At 55.9% G+C, this 18,767-nt stretch overlaps 1 protein-coding gene across 1 annotated transcript in view; it reads left to right on the forward strand.

The window, feature by feature from the left end:
- Window positions 1-14,730, forward strand: part of GABBR1 (gamma-aminobutyric acid type B receptor subunit 1) — a 68,018-nt gene extending 53,288 nt beyond the window's left edge. Inside the window, exons 17-24 of the mRNA XM_048818999.2 lie at window positions 6,597-6,729; window positions 7,223-7,339; window positions 7,640-7,747; window positions 9,386-9,479; window positions 9,829-9,956; window positions 12,235-12,363; window positions 13,130-13,273; window positions 13,527-14,730. Coding sequence (XP_048674956.2) covers window positions 6,597-6,729; window positions 7,223-7,339; window positions 7,640-7,747; window positions 9,386-9,479; window positions 9,829-9,956; window positions 12,235-12,363; window positions 13,130-13,273; window positions 13,527-13,778 — 1,105 coding nt within the window. The 3' untranslated portion in view covers window positions 13,779-14,730. The remainder of the gene's footprint in view (window positions 1-6,596; window positions 6,730-7,222; window positions 7,340-7,639; window positions 7,748-9,385; window positions 9,480-9,828; window positions 9,957-12,234; window positions 12,364-13,129; window positions 13,274-13,526) is intronic.
- Window positions 14,731-18,767: the final 4,037 nt, after the last annotated feature.

Below are 18,767 nucleotides of genomic sequence, written 5' to 3' on the forward strand. Positions count from 1 at the left end.
GCACTTAGGATGGAAGAATCGCATGCACCGCTACAGACTAGGGACCGAATGGCTCAGCAGCAGTTCTGCAGAAAAGGACCTAGGGGTGACAGTGGATGAGAAGCTAGATATGAGTCAACAGTGTGCCCTTGTTGCCAAGAAGGCCAATGGCATTTTGGGATGTATAAGTAGGGACATTGCCAGAAGATCAAGGGATGTGATCGTTCCCCTCTATTCGACATTGGTGAGGCCTTATCTGGAGTACTGCGTCCAGTTTTGGGACCCACACTACAAGAAGGACATGGAAAAACTGGAAAGAGTCCAGCGGAGGGCAACAAAAATGATTAGGGGACTGGAACACATGACATATGAGGAGAAACTGCGGGAATTGGGATTGTTTAGTCCGCAGAAGAGAAGAGTGAGGGAGGATTTGATAGCTGTTTTCAACTAGCTGAAAGGGGGCTCCAAAGAGGATGGATCTAGACTGTTCTCAGTGGTAGCTGATGACAGAACAAGGAGTAATGGTCTCAAGTTGCAGTGGGGGAGGTTTAGGGTGGATATTAGGAAAAACTTTTTCACTAGGAGGGTGGTGAAGCACTGGAATGTGTTACCTCGGGAGGTGGTGGAATCTCCTTCCTTCGAGGTTTTTCAGGTCAGGCTTGATAAAGCCCTGGCTAGGATGATTTAGTTGGGGATTGGTCCTGCTTTGAGCAGGGGGTTGGACTAGATGACCTCCTGAGGTCCCTTCCAACCCTGATATTCTATGGTTCTATGATCTCTGGTCCCAGACACAACCCTATCAACCTCTGTCTTGCCATGTCCAGTTATGCCCACTGGACCCTGCAAGCTTATATGAGTTCATCAATTTAACAAAGAAATTGATATGTACCAGGCTTGTTATCCCAAGGGAAGTCTCTGACATGCTTCAAACCAAATGCACTGCTTCAGATAGAATAAACAAACAGATTTATTTACTACAAAGATAAATTTTAAGTGATTATAAGTCAAAGCATAACAAGTCAGATTTGGTCAAATGAAATAAAAGCAAAACGCATTCTAAACTGATCTTAACACTTTCAGTGCCCTTACAAACTTAGATGCTTCTCACCACAGGCTGACTGGTTGCTCTTCAGCCAGGTTCTCCCCTTTGATCAGCGCTTCAGTCGCTTGGTGTGGTGTCTGTAGATGGAGGTGGAAGAAAGAGGAAGAGCATGGGAAAGTCTCTCCCTTTTATCATGTTCTTTCTTCCCTCTTGGCTTTGCCCCTCCCTTCAGAATCAGGTGAGCATTACTTCATCGCAGTCCCAAACTGACCAAAGGAAGAGTGGTGACTCATTGGAGAGTCCAACAGATCCTTTGTTGTTGCCTCGGCCAGTGTCCTTTGTTCCTGTGAGGCTGGGCTGGGTTTGTCTCATCCATGCCCTGATGAGGTGTGAACTGCCCCGTGCTCTTGGGGAGTTTTTGCCTGGGCTTGCTTTAAGCCATGAGGATATATTTTCAGCCTCATAACTATATACATGACATTATAACCTATAACATCCCTATAACATTACTGTAACAGTTACTAGAACATCACTATAACAACAATGCTCAGTGCATCATGAGCCTTCCGAAGACACCCAACATGACAAACTTTGCATTAGATACTACACAATCATATTATAAGGATGAACATGGGGGTGTATGGTGTTCCCACGAGGTACAGAACATCACACCTCTGCCCTTAGTTTACTTCAAGAGGGTTAGTCACTGACTAGCTTGAAGGCAGTTTGTGTTATAGTTCTTTTGGCATCCAGCCATTAAGGCCATGAGGCAGTGTGCCTCAGTTTCCCCATTCACACACAGAAAACCAGGTTTTTTTATGGTTTTTCTGCTGTGATAAGCTTTAAATCTGTTTACAGGTATTAATTGAAAAATAGCATCATAAGGTTTAACATCCGTGTCAAAATTCTTATCCCCAAAACGTAACATTAATACCAAATTTTTTATCACAGATGTGTGTTTACAAGTATCTTTATGATACCACGCCCTCTGTTCAGATAGTGTAGTTTGAGGTTAGTTTGTTCATTACCCATGATGTCCTTTGACTCTCTTCCATGTAATCAGTCACTAGCCTTTCTTTCCCTCCAGTGTTCCCCTCTGTGTGGGTTCTTAATTTAATCATGTTTCTGGCATTTTGATATCTCAGGGTCTGGCAAGATAAGGGTCCAAGGGGGATCCTGCACATTGGCTGGCCCTTTGGGGAACAGTTTCCCAACCCCAGGACTGTACATATGCAGCAGATCCAGCTCGCCTTTTGGGTTTACCCTGTGTGTCCCCTCCCAGCACTGAGTCCTTCCCTGCCCCCTAGAGGGCTGTGATCTGGGCTCTCTGGGCGAAGGATGTTTACCCTTTGATCAGATGCACCTTTTCCCAGCAGCTTTTCCATAACTGCTCTCTGTGTCTCACCTGCCTGGGGGAGCATGCCCCACCCCCATCAGTTGTGTCATTTGTGTTCTCACAAACTACCACCTGGCAATTTCCTGGTCTCAACTCCTCTGCTGTCACAGGTGTTGGAGCTGCATCTTGATGTAAAGAGAGACAGTTACTTTCCAAAAACTGATCAGAAATAGCATCCTGAAAAACTGGGACCTGGAATGGGGTACCCTCCATCACCCCTTTCTCTGTCCCTGAGAAGTCAGCTATGTGACGGCTCCCTTCCAGGAGGTCAGTGACACAGTCCTTCTCAAAACCTGGGTCACAGGCTGAGTGCCTGGGTGCACAGATGCTGACCCAGCCATCCTCCTAGTGTCCTGGGCATCCTGCCCCAAGTGACTAGTGAGGAGACATTCCTGTACCCCCACTATTCCTTCCCCAGTTTCCTCTTCTGGGCCCCCTGCTCAGACATATTTCTCTGTGCCCCCTAGGAAAGGTTCTATCTCTTGTTCAGCTGTAAAACTCTGCCAGCTAACCACTGGGACAGTTTCCTTAATCACCAACAACACCTCTCCTGCGCCTGAGGGCATGTTGCCTTCTGCTGGAAAGGAGCTAGTCTCAGCCCCCCATACTTGGAAGCACTCTGCTTCCCTGTGTTACAAAGCCACAGGAACCCTCACCACCTCAGTGGTTTCTGAGATCCCCTGCCCCTTCTCTGGGCTCTCCTCTGGGACACATTGCTCTATGCTCCCTAGAGCCGGTTTTGCCTCTGGTTCAGCCGCAACCTGCTGGCAGCTAACAACCTGGACAGTTATTTCTCTGGTGGACATTACACCCCCATCCCTTCCTGATGTGGTGTCACCTCCAGCTGCAGTGCAGGAGTTAGTCTCAACCACCCTCCCACCTGGAAGCATGTGGCTTCTCCCTGCTGCAGACTCTCTCCCATTCTCTCAGCAGTTCCTGAGACCTTACCCTTTCCCTTGGGGATCCCAGCATAAAACTCCCTCCTGCTGCAGGCAAATACTTTAACCTGAGCTACACGGAAAAAATCATTACCAAGGAGCAGGTCAAATAGGAGGTGTTCTATTACCCCCCCCCCCCCAGTCAAAACACTTTCCAAACCTTCCCACACCACATGGATTTTAGCTAGTGGTATGAGGAATCTGCTTTCGCCCACCCCCACAATCTCTGCCATTTGTCCAGGCAACATAGTGGCCTTCGGGACCACACTCTGCTTAACCAGAGAGATCTGGGCCCTGTATCCCTCTGCCCCAAGTATTCCCTGCCATCAATTTGGACAGCCTTAATATGCTCCATATCTGGTTCTGCAGAGGCTAACCTCACAAAACCAATATGATAGGTTTCAATTGCTTGAGGGGTTTCTGGCCAGCTCTAGTTGTGTTGAGGACAGCAGAACTAACAAAAACTTCACAAAACAGTATCTTTACATTTACAACAGTCTAAAGCATCTTCAATAGGCATTCCATTGAATACATTTTGAGATTTACCAGTTAATTTTGCAGTCAGGGTAGGAACTCTATTATCATCAGGGATTTCATGTATTACACACAGCCTTTCAAAGGTAGTCAGATATTCAGCAATATCATCCTCCTCACTGTATGCAGCACATAAGTATTCCCAATTGTGGATTTTTGGAGTGTTGGGAGTCATTTGGGTCAGGGGGTTCTGGTTCTGCTTCTCTAGCAAGTCCAGTTGGTGTTTTCGCTCTCTCTCTCTTTCCCTTTCTTTCTTCTTTTTCTCCCCTCTCTCTTCCTCTTTCTTCTCTCTCTTTCTCTTTCTTTCCCATATCTTCTGTGTGCAGCCTCCTCTCTGGCTGCCTCCCTGGCTGCCTCTGCCTCCATAGTTTCCCTGGCCGCAGCTCATTTCTGCCTGCCACATTTGAAACTCACAGTCCTTTTCCTTCTCTACTGCTTCCAGTCTGGCCAGCTCTAGTTGTGTAGCTGCCTCACTGCTAGTCATTTTTCTGCTTTCTTGTGCTTATTCCTCTCACCCGAAATAAACAAACAGAAAATAACAAAACTGTGACATCCTCCTGACTGTTCTTAGGCGCTGCACTGAAGAATCACTTAAAATCACAAATATCAGTGCTTAAAGTGTAAACTTGGAGTAACAAGCCGCACATACACACCCTGCTCTCTGAGCCACTGTGACATTCCCCTCTGGTGTTATCTGGACCGGTGATCTGCTAGGCCACTCTGATCCTTGACTCTGGGAGCCAGCCTTACCCTGCTCTGCTGTGAGAACTCCCACTCCTGGGCTGTTCACGCACAACCTCTGGCATGTAAGCTGCTCCTTGGATTGTGCAACCGAATGACACTAGCCAATGTCTATGGTCCTAGGAACCCTAGGAACCCTAGGAACCTCCGTCTTGCAGTGTCCAGTTATGCCCAATGGATACTGCAAACTTATATGAGTTCATCAATTTAACAAAGACATTGATATGTACCAGGCTTGTTATCCCAAGGGGAGTCTCTGACATGCTTCAAACCAAACACTCTGTTTCAGGTAGAATAAACAAACAGATTTATTAACTACGAACGTAAATTTTACATTATTATAAGTCAAAGCATAACAAGTCAGATTTGGTCAAATAAAATAAAAGCAAAATGCATTCTAAGCTGATCTTAACACTTTCAGTGCCCTTACAAACTTAGATGCTTCGCATCACAGGCTGGCTGGCTGCCCTTCAGCCAGGCTCTCCCCTTTGATCAGCGCTTCAGTCGCTTTGTGGTGATGTCTGTAGGTGGAGGTGGAAGAGAGAGGAAGAGCATGGCAAACATCTCTCCCTTTTATCATGTTCTTTCTTCCCTCTTGGCTTTGTGCCCCCCCCTTCAGAGTCAGGTGAGCTTTACCTCATCACAATCCCAAACTGACCAAAGGAAGGGGAGTGACTCACTAGAGAGTCCAACAGATCCTTTTGTTGCTGCCTAGTCCTTTGTTCCTGTGAGTCTGGGCTGGGTTTGTCCCATATGTTCCCTGATGAGGTGTGAACTGCCTCTCCGCTCTTGGAGAGTTTTTGCCTGGGCTTATTTTAGGCCATGAGGACCCACTTTCAACCTCATAACTATATACATGAAATTATAACCTATAACATTACTGTAACATCACTATAACAACAATGCTCAGTGCATCATGAGCCTTCTGAAGACATCCAACATGGCAAACTTTGCATTGGATACCACACAGTCATATTATAAGGATGAACATGGGGGTTTAGGGTGTTCCCACAAGGTACAGAACATCACACCCCGTGCTCCATCCCCCCCCCCCCCCCACCGGGCATCCTGCTGGCCATCTGCCTAGCCTTCAATACCTACAAGGGGCACTTTCGAACAGTGGTGCCCATGACTCATGGCTACCCACCACTCCCCTGCAGCGTGGGCATCCTGATGTCCATCGTGTGCCTGGCCTTCAACAGCTACAACGGGCACGTCTGGTTAGTGCCCCCCTCCTCCAGCCCACTGCCCCATGGCTACCCCCCACCCTGCATCTGGACACCCTGCTGGCCATCTTCTGCCTGGTCTTCAATACCTACAAGGGGCATGTCCCATCAGTGCCGCCCCATGACCCACGGCTACTTCCCACCACCCCCAGCCTGGGCATCTTGATGTCCATCGTGTGCCTCGCCATCAAAATCTACAACGGGCATGTGTGACTAGTGCCTGCAGCCCCACGGCTACCTCCCACCCCCCGGCCTGGGCATCCTGCTTGGCATCATCTGTCTGTCCTTCTACACCTACAACAGGCACGTCCAGTGAGTGCCCCCCTCCTCCACCTTCCTGCCCCATGTTTACCCCCCACCCTCTGCCTGGGCATCAGGCTGACCATCATCTGCCTGCCCTTCAACCTCTACAATGGGCACGTCCGGTCAGTGCCTTCCACTCCCCTGCCCCACGGCTATCCTCCACCCCTCCTGTCTTGGGGCGGGATCTGGGCTGTGGCCCCCACCCTCCAGGTGATGGCTGCGTCTGCAGGGGCTGGTCTTTGGGAGCAGGAAGGGGGAGCCAGGCTTTGGGTCTGCTCCCAGGTGATGGAGGGGCTGGTCTTGGGGGTGGGGGGCGGGAGCCAGGCTGCGGGACACCCCCCAGGTGATGGCTACGTCTGGAGGGGCTGATCTCTGGGGTAGGGGGCGGGAGCTGGCCTGTGGGACACTCTCAGGTGATGGCTGTGTCTGCTCTGCAGGTACATCCAGAACTCCCAGCCCTATCTCAACAACATGACGGCCGTGGGCTGCACGCTGGCTCTGGCGGCTGTCTTCCCCCTGGGGCTGGATGGCTACCACATCAGGGCTGGGCTCTTCCCCTTTGTCTGCCAGGTGGGGCAGGGCACTAGGGCTGCGGGTGCAGCAGGGCGGGGAGGGCCCAGGACCAAGAATGGGGGGATGAGGGAAAAGAGCGATGGGGAGGAGGGAGGGCTAGAGTTGGGGTGCTGGCAGGGTGCGGGGGGGCATGGCTGAAGATGGGGGGCCCAGCAGAGGGCAGAGGGTGCTGGCATGGGGCAGGGCTGAAGACGGGCCCAGCAGGGCGCGGGGTGGGGGTGCAGGGCTGAAGACCGGCGACCCGGCAGGGGGCAGGGCTGAAGGTGCGGAGCAGAGCACAAGATGGGGGGCCCAACAGGGCTGAAGATGGAGCCCCAGCAGGAGGCAGGGCTGAAGATGGGGGGCCCAGCAGGGGCAGAGGCAGGGCCGAAGATGGGCCCAGCAGGGTACGGGGGGGACAGGGCTGAAGACGGGGGGCCCAGCAGGGGCAGGGCTGAAGATGGGGGGCCCAGCAGGGGGTGCTCTCACTCTGGTCTCTGCTTCCTGGCAGGCCCGGCTCTGGCTGCTGGGGCTGGGGTTCAGCCTGGCCTATGGCAGCATGTTCACTAAGATCTGGTGGGTGCACACCGTCTTCACCAAGAAAGAGGAGAAGAAGGAGAGACGCAAGGTGAGGGTCGCTTGGGGTGCTGGGCTGCAGGGAGTGGGGTGCTATGTTGGGGGGCACTGTGGAGTAAAGGGGTCCTGGGGGTGCTGGGGGCACTGGGAGGTGCTGTGTGGAGGCACTGGGGGTGCTAGGGGTCACTAGGGTGCACTATGGGCGGTGCTAGGAGGCGCTGGGGGGAAGTGTGTGGGGTGCTAAGGGTTGCTGGGGGGTGCTGGGGGGGGCAGTGTGTGGGGGCACTAGGGGTCGCTGGGAGGCACTTTGGGGGGGCACTGGACTGCGGCACTAACTCTGCATGCTTGGCAGACCCTGGAGCCCTGGAAGCTGTATGCCACTGTGGGGCTGCTGGTGGGGCTGGACGTGGTCATGCTGGCCATCTGGCAAATCATCGACCCACTGCATCGCACCATCGAGGTACAGCCCTGACATGGCACTGCTGTGGGGAAGCTCGCAACCCCGGGGGCCCTGTGTCAGGGGCACACATTGGGGAAGTGATCAGGAACAGTCAGCATGGATTCACCAAGGGCAAGTCATGCCTGACTAATCTAATTGCCTACTATGACGAGATAACTGGCTCTGTGGATGAAGGGAAAGCAGTGGACATGTTATTTCTTGACTTTAGCAAAGCTTTTGACACGGTCTCCCACAGTATTCTTGCCAGCAAGTTAAAGAAGTATGGGCTGGATGAATGGACTATAAGGTGGATAGAAAGCTGGCTAGATTGTCGGGCTCAGCAGGTAGTGATCAATGGCTCCATGTCTAGTTGGCAGCCGGTATCAAGTGGAGTGCCCCAAGGGTCGGTCCTGGGGCTGGTTTTGTTCAATATCTTCATTAATTATCTGGAGGATGGTGTGGATTGCAAGTTTGCAGATGACACTAAACTGGGAGGAGTGGTAGATACGCTGGAGGGTAGGGATAGGGTACAGAGGGACCTAGACAAATTGGAGGATTGGGCCAAAAGAAATCTGATGAGGTTCAACAAGGACAACTACAGAGTCCTGCACTTAGGACAGAAGAATCCAATGCACCACTACAGACTAGGGACCAGACTAGCAGCAGTTCTGCAGAAAAGGACCTAGGGGTTACAGTGGACGAGAAGTTGGATAGGAGTCAACAGTGTGCCCTTGTTGCCAAGAAGGCCAATGGCATTTTGGGATGTATAAGTAGGGGCATAGCTAGCAGATAGAGGGACGTGATTGTTCCCCTCTATTCGACATTGGTGAGGCCTCATCTGGAGTACTGTCCAGTTTTGGGCCCCACACTACAAGAACGATGTGGAAAAATTGGAAAGATTCCAGCGGAGGGCAACAAAAATTATTAGGGGACTGGAACACATGACTTATGGGGAGAGGCTGAGGGAACTGGGGATGTTTAGTCTTCAGAAGAGAAGAATGAGGGGGGATTTGATAGCTGCTTTCAACTACCTGAAAGGGGGTTCCAAAGAGGATGGCTCTAGACTGTTCTCAGTGGTAGCAGATGACAGGACAAGGAGTAATGGTCTCAAGTTGCAGTGGGGGAGATTTAGGTTGGATATTAGGAAAAACTTTTTCACTAGGAGGATGGTGAAACACTGGAATGTGTTACCTAGGGAGGTGGTGGAATCTCCTTCCTATGAGGTTTTTCAGGTCAGGCTTGATAAAGCCCTGGCTTGGGTGATTTAATTGGGGATCGGTCCTGCTTTGAGCAGAGGTTGGACTAGAAGATCTCCTGAGGTCCCTTCCAACCCTGATATTCTATGATTCTATGAAGCTCGTGGCCCCGGGGTCCCCATGTCGGGTGCGTGCGTCAGAGAAGCTTGCGGCCCCGGGATCCCCGTGTCAGAGGCGTGTGGCGGGGAAGTTCGTGGCCCCAGGATCCCTGTGTCGGGGGTGCGTGGTGGGGAAGTTCATGACCCCCGGAATCCCCATGTCGGGGACGTGCATCGGGGAAGCTCACAGCCCCGGGTTCCCCGTGTTGGGAGCGCATGGTGGGGAAGCTCGCAACCCTGGGGGCCCTGACTGGGGGCTCTGACCTGCCCCCCAGCGTTCATCCCTCTGCCATCCATTGCTGTAGGAATTCACCAAAGAGGAACCGAAAACTGACATTGACGTCTCGATCCTGCCCCAGCTGGAGCACTGCAGCTCCACCAAGATGAACACCTGGCTGGGTAAGCAGGGGCACTGGGCACAGGCAGTGGGGGGCAGGGGGATGGGCAATATCTGTGGGGAGGGTTGCTGACTTGGTGGGGGGGAGGGGCCCAGATTCAGGTAGGGGATAGGCAGTGTTTGGGGGAGAGGGGCCCTGGCTCGGTGGCGAGGGAAGTGTCTGCGGGGAGTGATCCTGGGATAGTCAACCCACAGCTGCCTGCCCCCTGGGGCGGGGGCCACTTTTGTCCTGTCCTCTCCCACCCACATCCCTCCCTTTGCAGGTCTCCCTCACACCCCCCCAGTTTCTCGCGTTCCCATCCCGTCTCCAGCCCCCCAACAGGTCTGACCCATCCCCTGTGCCCCACGCAGGGATTTTCTATGGGTTCAAGGGACTGCTGCTGCTGCTGGGCATCTTCCTGGCCTACGAGACCAAGAGCGTCTCCACCGAGAAGATAAATGACCACCGGGCCGTGGGCATGGCCATCTACAACGTGGCGGTGAGTGAGTGCGCCCCGCTGTGACCCACTGCCCCCCAAACTTCCCCCCCACCTCACCATCACAGCGGTGAGTGGGTGCGCCCCGCTGTGACCCACTGCCCCCCCAAGCCTCCCCCACCTCACCATCACGGCGGTGTAAAGGAGTGCTGGGGGCTCCCTGCTGTACTGCCCCCCAAACTCCCCCCCACAAACCTCACCATCACAGCGGTGAGTGAGTGCACCTCGCTGTACTGCCCCCCCAAGTTCCCCCCCCCCAACCTCACCATCACGGCGGTGAGTGAGGGTGCCCTGCTGTGATCCACTGCCCCCCCAAACTCCCCCCCACCAACCTCACCATCACGGCGGTGAGTGAGTGCGCCCCGCTGTACTGCCCCCCAAACTTCCCCCCCCAAACCTCACCATCATGGTGGTGAGTGAGGGTGCCCCACTGTGACCCACTGCCCCCCAAACTTCCCCCCCCAACCTCACCATCATGGTGGTGAGTGAGTGCGCCCCGCTGTACTGCCCCCCAAACTTCCCCCCCAAAACCTCACCATCACGGTGGTGAGTGAGGGTGCCCCGCTGTGACCCACTGCCCCCCAAACTTCCCCCTCTGAACCTCACCATCATGGCGGTGAGTGTGCCCCACTATGCCCCACTGCCCCCCAAACTTCCCCCCCACCTCACCATCACGGCAGTGAGTGCGCCCCGCTGTACTGCCCCGCAAACTTCCCCCCAAAAAACCTTACCATCACGGTGGTGAGTGAGTGTGCCCCGCTATGACACAGTGCCCCCCAAACTTCCCCCCCACCTCACCATCATGGCAGTGAGTGCGCCCCGCTGTACTGCCCCGCAAACTTCCCCCCAAAAACCTTATAATCACGGCGGTGAGTGAGTGCGCCCCACTGAGACACACTTCCCCCCAAACCTCCCCACTGTCACAGAGTCACTGGGCCAGTGCTCTGGAACTATTCCATACGAAGCCAGTCAGGACTCTGGGGAGCCTCCTCTCTCTGAGCATCCTGTCTCCAGGGTAAGAAGCTTACACAGCTTTGACCTTCCTGGGTCTGACCTCGGAGCATTCAGCATCCCCTGCCCCACCGTACGCTTCCCACAGCGAGTCCGCACGGTCAGGGCTCCTGGGGAAGCCAGAGGGTCCTGCACCCCAACTCCTCAGTCAGACGTGACTCTCAGCCAGATGGTAAAACAGAAGGTTTATTAGTCGACAGGTACACAGCATAGGACAGAACTTGTGAGCACAGAAATCAGTGACTTTCAGCCAAGTCCATCTTGGGGAGTCCTGGGCCAGAAGCCCTGGACTCCCCCTCTTCCAGTCCCCCCAAGCAGACTGTAAGCTTCCAGCCACCTGACCTCTGACACCCCACCCCGCTCTTTGTTTCACTTCCCGGGCAGTCACCTGGTTGTCACCTGGTTGCATCCCCCTCCTGCGTCTCAGGTTACAAAGGGCACCTGTCATAACGTATGTGCAGGCAGCTGGAGCAGCTTCACCCGTCCTAGAGGTCTAAGCCAAATTCACACACCCCTATTCCCACAACAAAGGTATTGGTGCAGCACACAGGGAAACTGAGGCACACACAGTATTCATGCAAAACAGTAAAACTCACATAGGCTCAACAGTAAGACACATACAACATAACAAGGGAAAATCCCCACTTTGTCACACCCATTGCCCCCAACCTCCGACCGCCCCCTCAGACCTCCCCACCACGGCACTGAGTGCATCCCGCTCTGACCCACCACCCCCCACAAACCTTCCCACTACGGTGGTGAGTATATACCCCATGGTGACCCACTGCCCCCCCAAACTTCCCCACCATGGCGGTGATTGCACTCCCCTGTGACCCACTGCCCGCCAAGCCTCCCCACCATGGCAGTGAGTGAGTGCGCCCTGCTGTGACCCACTGCCCCTCCAAACCTCCTCACTGCCCCTCAACCTCCACACCACAACGGTGAGTGAGTGCACCCCGCCGTGACCCACTGCACACCAGCCCTCTAGCGCACCCCCAAACGTCCCCACTGTGCTGTGGCTATGGCCATTTACAACATGGCAGTGAGTGTGCTCCACTGCACCCCAACGCCTGACTGTACCCCACTGTGGCCCCCAAGCACCCCTTTGGGCTATGACAGTGCACGTGCATCCAGTATCCCCACATTGTGCCACAGTCATGTGAGGTGTGGGGGGGGAGTGGCTACATGGACCAGGTTTGGGGTGTTGGGGCAGGTCTCTCTGTCTCCCCCTCTCCGCACAGTGACGCCGCTGGCTCCGGCTGTGCTGCAGGTGCTGTGTCTGATCACCGCCCCCGTCACCATGATCCTGAACAGCCAGCAGGATGCCGCCTTTGCCTTTGCCTCACTGGCTGTCGTCTTCTCCTCCTACATCACCCTGGTGGTACTCTTCGTGCCCAAGGTAGAACCCCCCATCCCCGCACCCACCTGCACGGACAGGGGTCAGGATCTCCGCATTGGGAAAGTGCTGGGCTGTTCTCTCCCTGTCTGATTGTTGGTGCAGGGAGCACGGGGGGGCTCAGAATCTTTGGTCTGGAGTTAGCATTGTGATGTTGTCTCTGACACTGAGGGGAGGGAGATGGAGGTCTGTGCTGTGGGTATAGCATTGGGGTGTTTTCTATGACTCAGTCAGTTGAGGGGGTAACTGGAGGTGTGGGGTCTCAGTGCCAGGTGCACTACTGGCTTGTTGGTTCTTGTCTGATAGCAGAGTGGGAGTGGGTAGTTGGGTTTTCAGGATATTTTCTGGGTATAGCATTGAGGTGATTGTCTCTGACAGTCAGGGGGCAGGTGTAGTGTTGGGGTATTGTATCTGCGTGTCAGCCAGGGGATATAGTTGGGAGTCAGCACTTTGGGTGTAGTATTATTTCTGTCAGTTAGGGGGTAGTTGGGAGTCAGTGATCCAGGTGTAGTCTTGTCTCAAACAGTTGGTGGGGGGTAGTTGGGAGTCAGTGGTCCGGGTGTAGTCATGTCTCTGACAGTCAGCAGGGGGGAGTTGGGAGTCACTGCTCTGGGTGTAGTCTTGTCTCCGACCGTCAGCGGGGGTGGAGGGGTTGGGAGTCAGTGCTCCAGGTGTAGTCTTGTCTCTGGCAGTTGGCGGGGTGGTGGGTGGGAGTCAGTGCTCTTGGTGTACTGTTGTCCCTGATAGTCACTGGGGGCACTTGTTGCAGATGCGACGTCTCATCACCAGGGGCGAGTGGCAGTCGGAGCAGCAGGACACCATGAAAACGGGCTCATCCACCAACAACAACGAGGAGGAGAAATCCCGGCTGCTGGAGAAGGAGAACAGGGAGCTGGAGAAGATCATTGCGGAGGTGAGGCAGACATGCCTCCATCCCACGTCTTTGGGGGGCAGCTGGGACCTGATGGAGTGCTCCCATACTGTGATTATGGGGTGCAGGGTATAAAGTGGGAGTGAGACAGTAGAACCCTACACTGGTGGCGTCCTCTCCTCCACCTCCCTCTGAAGCTGGGGACTTAGGGGGGTGGGAGGGAAGGGGGCTCATCACCCACTCGGGGGTGGGGGAGGCGTTACACTCATTCACTCCTTCCCCTTCTTTCTGGCAGAAGGAGGAGCGTGTCTCCGAGCTCCGCCAGCAGCTCCAGGACCGGCAACAGCTGCGCTCCCGGCGCCGCCCCTCCAACCCCTCCTCGCGGGACGGGTGTGCCGCCGACAACCACTTCACCAATGCGGCCGGGCCCATGCCCACCCTCTACCAGCCTAGCCTGCCCCTGGTGCGCTGCCTTGTCTCCGAGCAGGCTGACAAGCTGGGCCGCAGCAACTGCGACGGAAGCCGCGTCCACCTGCTCTACAAGTGACCACCGTGGGGGCGGGGCCTGAGAAGAGGGTGGGGCCCGGGAAGGGGTGGGGTGGAGCTAAATAAGGTCTCTTTTTCCCCCCAATCACATCTCTTAGCTTTGTAAAATCTCTCTGTATCCATCCATCTTCCCTTCTCCCATCCAAGCTCTGAGTGCCATTTGACATCCAGGTGCAGAGTAAAATGTGCACCTTGCCTGATCTATCCTGAGTGTCTCTAGCTGGAGCAGTGTCAGGCGGGAGGGGGCAGCTGCTTGTAACCAAGGTGATGTGGGGAGGGCAGAGTGAATCGAGAAGGGAAAGTTACCCCGTGAGCATGCCAGCCAGGCGTGCAGTCTCACTGTAGCACAGAGTCAGACCTGGTGGCCCCCAACGTACAGTCATGCACAGACGGATCTAGTTACTGGGACATACAATCAAGGTGTAGTGCAAAACTGGATTTAGTTATTCATATATACAGTATTATTGTAGCCTAGAACCAGGTTTGGGTACATGTAAGTACAATCAGACTGTAACACACAGCCAGATCTGGTGACTTGTATGTACGATCAAACTGTTGTGCACAGGTGAGTCTGATTACTGTAATGTACTGTCAGACTGTAGTGTAAAACTAGGTCTGGTTTACTTGTAAGTACAGTCAGACTGTAGTGCACAGCTGGGTCTGGTACAGTTGGACTGTAGTACAAAACCAGACCCGGTTACTTGTATGTTTAAACTAGTGAACAGCTGGGGCTGGTTCTGTGTGAGCGCAGTCTGACTGTAGCACACAACCAGATCTGGTTGCTTGTATGTACAATCAGACTGTAGCACACAACTGGGTCTGGTTACTTGTCTGTACTATCAAAATGTAATGCACAGTCGGGTCTGGTTACTGTAATGTACTGTCAGACTGTAGTGTACAACCGGGTCTGGTTTCTCAGTTGCACTTTAGTGAACAACTGGATCTGGTTACTATTGGGTGCAGTTGTGTTGTTTATGTGCAAAATCCATCTGCTTCCTTTTGCGTACATTGGGCCTGGAGGTCACAGCGGCTCCTGGAGGCCCCGCAGTCAGATCACAGTGTAACACCAGTTCTAGCAACTCCCAGATACAGTAGGAGCATCATGCATAGAACGAGCTAGTGACTTTCATGTACCGACAGCCTGTATAGCACAATCAGCAGTGGATGTTGTCATCTGGCGGCGTACCGGCTGTAGGGGATGACCAGCCCTGGTTACCCATAAGAATGGCCATGCAGACCTGGATATCTTGTGCACAGGGTCAGGTCAGGTTACTCTGGCTACACCCAACTGACTGGAAGTGGGGATACAGCTGCCTGAGGCAGGGTCACACTCTCCCAAAGATGGACGGGGCTTTCGCAGGGGGATGGGATTAACCTTATCTGAGCCCTGCTCTGACCAGGCGGGTCTGGGTGGAGAGCCCCGCTGGGGGCCAGTCTGCAATCTGACTGTAGCGTACAGCCATTTCCCCAGTCACAGCCGCCCCTGAGGGTCTCTTCCTGCCTGGATAGACGCGGCCTCAGCCATGTGATTTCACCGGGGGCGGTGGGGGACGGGGAGTGCTCCAGCTGGCTACAATGGACCCTGGAGGCCCAGAGCCGAGAGTCTGGACCCAGGGTGGTCCCCATGGCTCTCCTGACAGCTCCTGTCTGAGCTGGGCCCAGAGCTGCTGGAATGGGGGCCGGGGGAGGTTCCCTGGCTAGAACCCATCAGTGTTCAGACTGCCCCCATCTGAGTCCCAGGGACAGGCACCATGAGAATGGCAGGAGAGAGCAGCCCCACACGGGGAGTGAGTGTACCAGGGAGCACTGGTGTTTGTAAGACACAGCACCGGGCAGCTGCTCTGCGGGGGCAGCATAATGTGAGAACATGCAGCATACACAGCACAACACACGCATGGGTCACAACATGCAGGACAGCACAGTGTGTGCACAGCCCCATGTGAGCACATGCAGCACCGCACGGACCCACAGCACAGTGTGAGCACATGCATGAACATGCATGAACGCAGCATGCAGAACAGAGCCCCACACGTGCACACACAGCGTACACACACACACACACACATCAGCACCTGGTACCCACATCCACATACCACTCGGAGATCAGTGTATGCAATGTATGTACAGCACCACATGTGCACACAGGGCACAATGTGCGCATACAGCAGAACACGCACCCACACACCTGCGTGTGCAAACAGGCTGAGCTCAGCGGGCCTGCTGCAGGGGCAGGGCTGGGCAGGATGGGCTGTCCTATCCCTAGGTCTCTCCCTGCAGTTTTTGGGAGGGGGTCCCCCCCGGCCAGGGCCCAGGTGGGCACATGGGGGAGGGTTGCCCCAAGACGCAGTCAGGCCAGGGCCTCCCCAGCCTTGTCTGACACTGTTGTGTGACTGGGATGGGGGGAGCTGCTGGGAGGGGAAGGAGGGTCCCCAGAGCATGGGCCGGTGGGGGTCTCTGGCCTGCCATGTGCTGGAGGATCAGACTCAATGAGCATGGCGGTTCATTCTGGCCTTAAAGTCTATGAGAGAGCGAGCCCCCCCAGCCCCAAAGACATCCTATACCTGTCCCCCCCAGCTCCCTGGAGGCAGACTGCTCCCAACAACAGTGACCTTCCCAGCCCATGAGACAGGCCCCCCACCCCAGCCCATGAGACAGTGAGCCCCATAAAGATAACCCCCCACACAGCCCTGTGCTCAGGGTATGGGGGCTGGCTGAGCAACTGCCAGCACCAGGGAAAGAACCCAGGACTCCTGGTCCCCAACCCCCCCCCCCCAACCCACTGGGACCCCTGATTGCCCCAGGGGGCATTCCACTCCCCCCACACCCCAACACAGCCCTCCAGGGCTCCCAGCTGCCAGGAATCTGCCCAGCCTGGGACTTCTCAGCCCTGGCTGCAATGCTCTGCCCATGAGGAAGTAGAGCTCCAGGGTGCGCTTAGAGCGAATGCAGGACTCCTGGGTCCTGGCTCTGGGAGGGCCATGGGGTCTAGTGGTTAGAGCATGGGGGGTCTGGGAGCCAGGACTCCTGGCTGGGTGCAGACTGGCACTCCAGTGGCTGGGCCCCTCCTCTTCCAGCGGAGGCCAGTTGTTGGTGACCGGACAGGTGAGGGTGGAGGAGTGTGCAGGCCCCAGCACCCAGGAAACATCTGCAAGCAGCAAACCTTGTAGTGCTGGGCCCCTGGGGCAAAGGAGAGAAAGTGCCATTAACCCTCCCTGCACTAGGAGCGGCGGTGGGGGAGGAAATTGAGCACAAGCTGTTCCCAGCACACAGCCCCCAGGCATCTGCTCTAACCACTAGGCCCCAGTCCCCTCCCAGAGCCAGGCTAGAACCTAGGAGTCCTGCCTCCCAGCCCCCACCTCCCCTCGCCCCACGTAGGGTCAAGTCTTGAGCCCTTTTTGGCTTTCCCCTGTTGCTGCCACAGACCCTTCAGAGCCTTCACCCATGAAAAATAAAATCATTTAATGAAGGGGGGAGGGGAGAAACAGGGGGAAGCTGGTGTTGGGGGGAGGGGTCCCTCATTGATTTCTTTTAGCAGCAAATCAGGGCCTTTGACCCCCCTCCTCGATGGACTCGATCTAGGGCACAGTCTCCTGGGGGCTCAAAGCTTCTGCCCCCCTCCCCCCCCAGCCACAGCCCCAAAACCTGGGGGAGAGGGTAGGAAGTCTGGAGGTGTCAGCTGAAAGAAGCAGTAGGGGGTGCCCCTGTGACAGTATCCGCTTGTGGCCCAGCCTCCACCTCCTAGCTGGGAGTTCAGGGCTCACGGGGGGCTAGGCCCCATGTCAGTTCCTGGGTGGGTTCAGTGTTGGGGGGCCCAGGCCCCTCCATCTCTTCCTTCTGATACCATGCAATGGAGGCTCCATCTCTCCAGCCAGCCCCGCAGCCCTGTCCCTGGGGATCTGTGCAGGCAGCCCTCTGTCACTGGGCAGAGGTGGCGGCACAGCGGTGCCATTGGGCCAAGGCACCTGCCAGGTAGTGTTGCCCAGCCCCACACCTGGCCCCAGCCCGTGGGTCGTCGGCAGCAGGAAGAAGATGTAGACAGCGGAAATCACCAGCCCCACAGTGACAGTTACAGCCACAGCCACAGCCACAGCAAAGGGCCAGCTGGAGCAGCCCATCCCCCGCAGCCCCAGGCCCACGCCCACGCCCCGCGGTGCCGGCCGCCCCACGTCCACACTCAGGCTGACCGTGCTGAGGGCAGGGCCCGGCTTGGGTAGCGCCAGCCCCCGGCCCTTCCGGTTCCCCCAGCCCGGCACATACAGCAGCCCGCGGCGCCGGCTGAAGCGCACGGAGCTGCAGGGGGCGGCGGGCGCCAGGGGCAGCCGGTCCAGCAGGTCCCGGCAGGTGGGCAGGCCAGGCAGGCCCTTGCGGGTGGGGAGGCAGGTCAGCTCCCGGCACACGGGGCAGCTGATGGCGTTGACCTGCTCCGAGGAGACGTTGATACGCGCCAGGCACTCGAGGCAGAAGGTGTGCCCGCAGCCCAGCACCTTGGGCACCTTGAACAACCGGTCGTAGGGCGAGAAGCAGATCACGCAGTCCATGGAGGCCTCGTCTTCATCCTCCTCCTCCTCAGCACCCCAGGGGCCCCCCTCTGCCAGCTCAGCGCCCCGGGGCCTCCCCTGCCCTACTTCCCCTGGTGCTGCCATGCCAAGGTTTGATTCCCCTGGCCAGTAAGGGCAGAGGTACAGCGAGTGAGGTCCCTCAGGCCAAGGTGGTGCCAGCCAGCAGACACAGTCCGGCCTGGCCCCTGTTGACGTCTCTGGGGAGGGAAGAGAGAAAGGACAATATTTACCCAGTGGAGATAACGCGCCCCATGGCCTGGCCAAGTTGGTCGCCGCCCCCCCACACGCCCAATTCCTCAGGGGTAGACTATCGACCGCTCCCCGGCTAATCTGGAGTCACCCCGATACGGCTCCACCTGGGGCTCGGGCACAGCACAGAGCTGCCAGACACTCCCAGCTAGCGGGGGGGGGGGGGGGGGGGGGGGGGGAGG

The sequence above is a fragment of the Caretta caretta genome, chromosome 14, assembly GCF_965140235.1.
Source record: "Caretta caretta isolate rCarCar2 chromosome 14, rCarCar1.hap1, whole genome shotgun sequence".
Lineage (NCBI taxonomy): Eukaryota > Metazoa > Chordata > Testudines > Cheloniidae > Caretta > Caretta caretta.